Source organism: Vigna umbellata, chromosome 2 (genome assembly GCF_029865625.1).
Source record: "Vigna umbellata cultivar VRB3 chromosome 2, Vumbellata_1.0, whole genome shotgun sequence".
Classification (NCBI taxonomy): domain Eukaryota; kingdom Viridiplantae; phylum Streptophyta; class Magnoliopsida; order Fabales; family Fabaceae; genus Vigna; species Vigna umbellata.
Window position 1 is genome coordinate 25,455,159 of NC_142166.1, and position 8,643 is coordinate 25,463,801.

Sequence of the window (8,643 nt, forward strand, 5' to 3'; positions counted from 1 at the left end):
ACCATAGAAACCTAACAGAAAATATTTTCTATCCTTTCCCCAAATATTATCTTCCATTAGTATCTTAGTGTCAAATCGCACTGTGTAGTGTGTGAAGTTTCCCAACAAGCAATCAGAAATCTATTCACAATGTGCTTAGAAAATATCATTGTTCAAAACATAGAACTCAAAGCTAAAATGATACATTTCCATATAAACGTTAAATGCACATGCAAATGCAAAATGTAAGATGTCATACATACAAACACCCTAAGCCTACATATTTACAAAGTCCCCAATGTATGGAAAGTAAAAAAAAATTACAGGGGGTTAGAACTCACAAGATTAGTGATGACTTGAGTTGAGCTTGGTGAGAACTTCTTGTAAGAGTTGTTCCACCTTCTGCTGATGAAGAATTTGATTGTCCCTAAATTGGATGAACTCCTGATAATGTAGAAGTTGTTGTGCTTTGAGTTCAGTAAGGGACTGCTGGATATGAGCATTAGTGTCAGCCGTAGAAGGCCGAGGAACTGGAGGTATGTGAGATGACGGTTCTGGATCATGATGAAGGGGATTTTGGCATTGAGAAGCAGAGAAGGTCCAGCTATCTTTACCCTGCACTGAGGTGAACTCTGGATTTGGAAGACGTTGAGGTTGCAATCCTGTGATAGCACTCATGACTAAGCAATAGTGATCTTCCCTTTTCACCAGCATCTCATTATGGATTAACATTTCCAAATCAATTCGGGAATTCCCTGAGATTGCCTTGTCATTCTCCAAAGAAATGTTGAGATGCAAAGCAATAATGGTGATCAGGCCACCAATTGCTATTTGCCCAGAGGATGCTTTTCCTACCTTGAGAAACTGCCTTGCCAACCAAGCTCCTGAGTCTAATGGAACATCGTTAACCATACCCCACAAGAATAATAATTCTGACTTTCGAACCGCAGAATGACTATCACCCCTAGCAAATAGTGTATGAGCCATGAGGCGGTGGGCATATCTAAAACAGGGGTGTTGGATATTAGCCTCCTTGGAATCAGATGAGACAAAAGAGCTTGATTGAGACAATTGATACCAAAAAGACCAAGCATCAAAACTTCTAGGATAGTTCCTTTCACCTCCAGTTGGGAAACCAAAGATTGCATTGAGCTCAACTAAAGGGAGTCTATAAGACACATTATGCAACCTAAATGCTATCAGCCCTTCTTCACAATCCTCTTCCAAATAAATTTTATGCATGCACACAGTAGGACTAATACCTTGCAAATCATCAATTTTCCACCCAAGGGCCGATTTATTCTCCCTCAACACCCTTAAAAGTTTATCTTCTTCAGTACATGAAAGTTCATTGCTCACAATTACTGGATTACGCTTTTGCTCATCAAGGAACCTATATGTAAGGTGAGAAGGGAGTTGTTTCAATTCCACCTTGGACGTTTCTACTCCTCCATCTTCACTCTTGTGTAAATCTTCTATTCCTCTAGTGGAATTGAATATTGGCTTCAGCACTTCCAATTGATGAGCACACTTCACCACCTCTTCATCATTAATTTCTCTTTTCAACTCCTTTGCTTCCATTCCTGACAGTAGAGTTCTCTCTAATGGATTCTGCTTTACATGGAAATTTATCTCCTTCAACACAAGAGACTCAAGTATTTCAGCTTTGAAACAGTCCTCTCTGTCAAGTTTGTGCTTCACTGCTTCAGTCATAGAAAATGTGACTTTTTCATCTGCCACTCTTAACATCAATTGTCCTTGTTCTACATCTATCAATGCTCTTCCTGTTGCTAAGAATGGTCTTCCCAATATAATTGGGACTTTAGCATCTTCTTCCATGTCAAGAACCACAAAATCAGCTGGGAAATAGAATTTATCCACCTTCACTAGAACATCTTCCACAATTCCATAAGGATAAGTCATTGATCGGTCTGCCAATTGTAAAGTTATCATAGTGGGCTTTACTTCACCAATACCCAGCCTTTTAAAAATGGACAAAGGCATCAAATTGATACTTGCTCCAAGGTCACATAATGCTTTACCCACAGTTATGTTTCCAATCTCACATGGAATGACAAAGCTTCCTGGGTCTTTCAACTTTGGAGGCAATTTTTGTTGAATTATTGCACTGCACTCCTCTGTGAGCATAATTGTTTCATCTTCTTGAATCTTCCTTTTCTTTGACAGCAAGTCTTTCATGAATTTAGCATAACTTGGCATTTGCTCTAATGCTTCAGCAAATGGAATATTAATGTGGAGCTTCTTAAAAACATCAAGAAATCTTGCAAATTGCTTGGCTTGTTCTTGCTTCTTCAACCTTTGAGGGAATGGAATTGTAGGGACATACTCACGCATCTTTTTCTCACTCTCTTGATTTTTTTCTCCCTCTTCCTTCTCCTCACATTTTCTCTCAATTTCTTTTTCAGCACTCTCTTCTACTATTTCATCAACTCTTTTCTTTTTCTCTCTCTCCATCTCACTCCTTTTTTCATTCTCTAACACTCTTCCACTCCTCAATTGAATTGCCTTGCATTGTTCCCTTGGGTTTGGTATTGTGTCACTAGGGAATGTGCCAGGAGATCTCTCTGAGAGTTGTCTTGAAAGTTGTCCAATCTGGTTCTCCAAATTTCTGATTGAAGCTTCCTGGTTCTTGAAATTAGTCCTTGTCTCATTCATGAAATTTGAAGTCTGGTCCACAAAGGTAGAAGTTTGCATTGTTAACTTCTCTAATGCATTTTCCAACGTAGACATCTTGTTCCCTTGATTGCTGGGTTGAGCTTGATATTGATATGGAGGCCTTGGCGGGTTAGATTGGATTGGATTACTCCAAGGTCTAGGTTGTTGGGGCCTCCAATTTGCATTAAAGTTGGTAGAAAATTGATTTTGTTGTTGTCCCACTGCATTTACTTGTACCTCTTGGTGAGTGGCCTGACATTCACCATTTTGATGCATTCCTCCACAAAAATCACACCCTGGAGATCTTGTATTCACATTATTTGCTTGCATATTTCCCAACTTCTGAGTCAAATCAGTGATCTGTTGTGTTAATAACTTGTTTTGGGCTAGGATAGCATCCAAAGTATTAACCTCCAACACTCCAGCTTTTCTATTTTGACGATCAAACTGCATATTCACTGTGTTGTTTGCCATTAATTCAAGAGTCTCCAAAGCTTCCTCTGGTGTTTTTAGATTAAATGATCCTCCACTTGCTGCATCCAAAATTGCCTTAAAAGAGGGTGAAAGACCATTATAGAAAATCTGCACTTGCAACCATTCCGGTAGAGCATGATGTGGACATTTCCTCATTAGTTCCTTATATCTTTCCCATGCCTCATATAAGGATTCATTGTCTTGCTGCACGAAGGAGGTGATCTCATTCCTCATTTTCGCTGATTTGGAAGGAGGAAAGTATTTTGTTACAAATTTTGTAGCCATATCCTCCCATGTAGAAATACTTCCTTGAGGTAGTGATTGAAGCCAGCTTTTAGCTTTATCCCGTAGTGAAAACGGAAAAAGCCTCAAACGAATTGCATCATCTGAAACTCCATTATACTTCAAAGTATCACAGATTGCCAGAAAATTCTCCAGGTGAGAATTAGGATCTTCTGAAACTGCACCTCCAAATTGATTCTGTTGAATGACTTGTAACAAGGCAGGCTTGATTTCAAAATTATTGGCTTGAATAGGAGGTCTCACAATGCTTCCTTGATAACCATTAGGATCTGGCATAGAATAATCACGTATAGTCTTTCTCGGATTTTTTTCTTCTGCCATTGTTGATGTCTCCTCTTCTTGCTCAATTCGTCTCTCTCGCTTTCTTCTTTCTCGCTTTCTTCTTCTTGCACTACTTCTGTTGCTTCGTGCTGTGCGTTCAATTTCTGAATCAAAAAGTAGATCTTCCGGAGCAACAGTACCTCGCATAAACAACTTAAAGACACAAAAACACTGCACAAAAATTATACGTTACTAAAAACAAATAACAACTCAAATCTTAAGCTAATTAGATCACTAATATCAACTAAAATCAATCCCCGGCAACGGCGCCAGAAACTTGATGTACGTTTGGCAAGTGTACCAATCGTAATTGTAGTAACAAAATATCGTCCTTAAGGATTGAATGAGTTGAGTACTAGTTTACTAATTTACTTAATTTTGAGCAACAAAGATTGTCAAGTAGAATGATGAACATAAACAAGTGATGGAAATTCAAATAGTATAAACAATGTTAGAGAATTGATTTCATACCTTTTCATATAATTTCCTCCCCTTTTCAATCGATGTGTAAATTATAATTATCCACTTGAGTTTATTTAGAGCTTGTTTACCCCTAATCCCTTAGTAGGCAAACGTATCCCTTGAATTTGAATCCCCAATCCCTTAGGCCAATTACAAATTCAACAAGATCATGAAGAACAATCATATCTCAATTCAAACTAACTAGTCCTGCCCAATTTCCCAATTGTGACAGTATCTAATCTGTTCTATTTATAAACGCAAGCAATTCCCAATCTCCCAACTGTGAAACTGCTCATAGAATAGACATTAAAACATAAATAGAACACTGGGATAATTATAATGAACTTAACATCAATTGAAAAAGGTTCAGAAAATATAATCTAAAGTACTACATCAATCCACTAACAAAAGGAAATTTAGTTCTGCATAATGTAAGAGAAGTCCTAAAGCAAAAGTCTGAAAAAGCTACAGAAGAAGACGAAGAAGAAGAAGTCCTCTGTTGTGCGTGAATTCCCCCTTTTTGTCTCACCCTTCCCCGTGTTTTCCTCCTCCCCCATCATTTCCACAAATTCCTCTTTTTTAGGAGAGTGGTTTTCCTTTTCCCTAACTTCCTCCAATTTTCCTTTAATTTAATCTCTTTAAATCAGTCATAAAAGAGATCACTAACTGATCAATAACTGCTCCTGGAAACTTTCACAGCCCATGGAAAATTCCCCACTCTGCTTGTGTTCTTCTCTGCTTTAATTCTGTTTTCTTTCGTGAATCCACAGATTACTCCACAGGTTGTGGGAACTTTCACAGCACAGTTGTTGAACTTTCTGTTTTGCAACTCCATTTAGAAGCAACATCCACATGTAACTCCACAGGTTGTGAGACTGTTCACAGCTTGGTTGTTGAACTCTCTGGATTCATCTTGGTATCTTGTACATCAATTCTTCCCAAATTGTGATTTTGGCACTTAGAATCATCAATCTACAATAAAAACACAAAATGCCAATGTATGATCCGAAACAGAGATAATCCATGACTAAATCCTTCAATGAATGCAATTATGCATGCAAATGACCTAAACTAAGACATGAATGCAATTACATGTACTCACACATCATCAAATATTACACATAGAAATCACTTATCATAAATCATATTTAAATAAACATATATGTAAATAATATAAATCGTTGTGTATAAGTATCAAGTAATACTAGGATACATAGATATATAGATAGGGATGGAGATATTGTTTATATATATATATGTATATATATATATATATATATAAGTTGAAAAGTAAGAAGATAAGGTGGTTTGAAGTATTAGGTTGAGAGGAAAATAAGGCCAACACGACAAACATGACCTTGGTGTTCCACTTAAACTACAAATATGAGATGGGCTCTGTACCATATCTCTTCTCTTACAACACAAGCACTTATAGTTGTGAATGAATGAACAAAATGCAGCATGTAGAAAAATAAGAAAAAAGTTGTTTTAAAATTATCCTAAACCGATATCCTGATGCTAAAACTACCAAAACATTATCATAACTATGATAACAAACCTAAATTTAACATTAGAAACCATTCCCAACATCATCTACTCTCTACAATTATAAAACCAACATCTGAAAATACCCTTACAGTAGCCTAAAAGTACTGCAGTAAAATAGATCAATCTAAAAACTAACTTCTTAATTCTAACCAACTCTAATGTTTATTTAAACAAACTCAAATTCACTAAACTAATCTACAATTATATCTTTCTAGTTATTAAAAATTAAAACTGCAGAATTTAACTATTCTACTACACTATAACTAAAAGAAAATTCTAGAGAAATGAACAATCCCCAATTCTAGACAAATATCTTTCAATCAATACACTCTTATGACTTACCCTCTTTTTTTTATATATATTTTACAGATTTATGCTTCCAATAAATAGAATAATTCACATGTTTCACCACCCTAAGAAGAATAAATAATCAGTGAGAGAATAATATGATTGAGTTTCACTGAATTTAATTTGTTGTGCAAGTTGTTCATTTATCTTGACTAGTTGAGGGAATGTTGTGAATTTATTCCCTTTTAGTTCTCGGTCTGTGTGTTTTACTCCTTTTACGTTTTCTCTTTTAATTTATAACTTTGAATGCTTCCTATTTTTGAATTGTTGAACATTTATAATTTATAATTATGTGATGTAATCATATATGTTAAGTTATTTTAACATATTGGTCATCCTGCTACCATTAAGAGGATTTGGGGTCAGCTGCTTTGTGCTGGTATTTTTTGTGATTGGTAATTTTTATTAAATTCTAATAACGCCAAGATTTTATTCTACTCTTTTTAAGTACTTTGTTAGTGATGCTTGTTAATTTTTTATAACATTAATGGTCTTCTCACAGCTGAATGCTTGTTATTGCTTTGGTTATTTTCTAAAACAAGTAAAGGGTCCATTATTTTAAACTGTGTAGCTCCTTGTATTTTGTAAGTGTTGAACATTGGTTGTTACGATTTTAAGGTTGAGACTACTGTTGCATTACCCAAATATGCTTTTCATAACCCTGCACATGCTTATCTATGTTTCATTCCAGGTTAATGAAATAGCACAACCACACCCTTCATGCATTTTAGATTACAATACTAACCAAATGCAAATTTTCTTTAAGAAAGTTACAACACTAATATTAGAATAACATCATGGCGCTACATTTTATCAATAAAATGGCTAACAACAGTATATTCACAACCCTAAAACAAACATAGGTTCATACATTCAACAAATATTAACACACCTTAAACAAATCAGTTCAAGTTAGCTTCCTCTTACCTGGAATTGGTCCTTCCTCACACAGGTAAACCCCTTAGGGAGGGAATGCGTCCCTTTTATCTGCTTAGCCTCTCACGACCCACTCCTTCTCTCCTTCTCCCTTCAAATTCAATTGCTGCTTTTCACAATTTTTGTTTTCTTCGTTACGACCCTTATCGTACCAAAGATCCTTTTTTTTCTCGACCTAGGGTTTGTGCTTCTTTGAAGGATAAGAATGAATAACCAAAGACGAAGAAGAAATTAATCAATAGCCTTCATGATGGAATCCTACTTGACTTAGTCTTCCTTTTGTATTTTTATCTTTTATAGTTTAGCTCTTAAGGAGCATGGGTTACTATAAATACCCAGCTCCTCTATTGTATTGGTACTTTTGAGCTGAATGAGAATTATATTTCTGAAATCAGAATAATTCTCTCTTGAAAGTCATAGGCTAGAGAGTCCAAAGACTCCCTCTGGCCACCTTCCAAGCACACTCTCATTTTTTTTTCATTTCTCCAAAATTCCACGATGCTTTCTCTCTCATCCTCCACGCCATCTCTCCTTTGCTGCCACCTCCCTTGCACGCGTCAACTTCTCATTAGGTTTCCACTCCAACGTATCAGCTTCTCATTTCTTCACTCGTGACATCTTTCACGCTTCACCTGTCTAGCTATGCTAAAAATAAAAGCAAATAAAGTTGCCAAGAGTTTGAAAGAGCACCAAGGACTCTTCCTAAACACTTGGACTTTATAAAAGGCCCTTTTACAAAACAAAAAACTAAAGCTAACAGTGGGCAAACACAAACCCAGTACAAATACAAACAAAAATTGAAATCCTATACTACGGTGCTCTTTGTGCCCACATTCACGTAATCCACTTTGCTTCGTGTCAATCTTAGTCCTGTCCAATTAGAGATGTTGCTGCTGCCACGATCTGACCCAAACACCTTGTTCAAATGAAGATCCACGTGGTCAACTTAGTACTGCTGCTATCAAATCTTCTTGGTTTCTGTTGATCAAGTTCTACAAACACATATGCACAAACTGATGTGAGGATTCACTTAATTAAAACAAATGGCAGACAAAGATATAGGGTAGTAAACTTCCCTTTTCTCTCGGTACAGCTGATGCAGATTCCTTTTGCTCTCAACTTGAAATCTGCTCATTTCAATTACAATGCAACAATTCTTAGAAACCCATTCAGAATTTACATTGGCTAATCCTAGTCTGCAACAAATGTCATACCAGATCAACTTCCAAATAATGCTAAGCAATACAGGCTATAACAGGAACAGTTCAACCACAACAGAAGTAATTTAAGATGAAAGAAACTCCCTTCAGTTTAACACTCCCACGTGAATTGCTTCTGCTTCTGGTTGCTTAAGCTAAACTCTGTTGAGGTGCTATCAGTGAAGGTTCTGGTCTGTACTCCCAAATCCCACTCAATGCTGCAATTTATCTATACACCAAGATCCCAGAGAAACAAAAGAATTAGTATTTATAACAGCACAGTTCAGATTGGATTATTATCAACACAGAAAACAAATCCCATCCCTAATTTAACTTTCTCCCTGCATTGGTGTTTTTGAACCCTTAAAGAATTATTGCAGCTTCCAAACAACAATTA

At 36.3% G+C, this 8,643-nt stretch overlaps 1 protein-coding gene and 1 non-coding gene across 2 annotated transcripts; one reads left to right on the forward strand and one right to left on the reverse strand.

Annotated features, from left to right (window-relative positions):
• Positions 1–324: 324 nt before the first annotated feature.
• Positions 325–3,900, reverse strand: LOC148203693 (uncharacterized). Its single transcript, XM_088107720.1, has one exon. The coding sequence runs from the start codon at positions 3,898–3,900 to the stop codon at positions 325–327; it is 3,576 nt and encodes a 1,191-aa protein (XP_087963846.1).
• Positions 3,260–3,366, forward strand: LOC148203694 (small nucleolar RNA R71). The gene has a single exon (XR_015784571.1). It is a non-coding gene; the product is annotated as a small nucleolar RNA R71 (small nucleolar RNA).
• Positions 3,901–8,643: the final 4,743 nt, after the last annotated feature.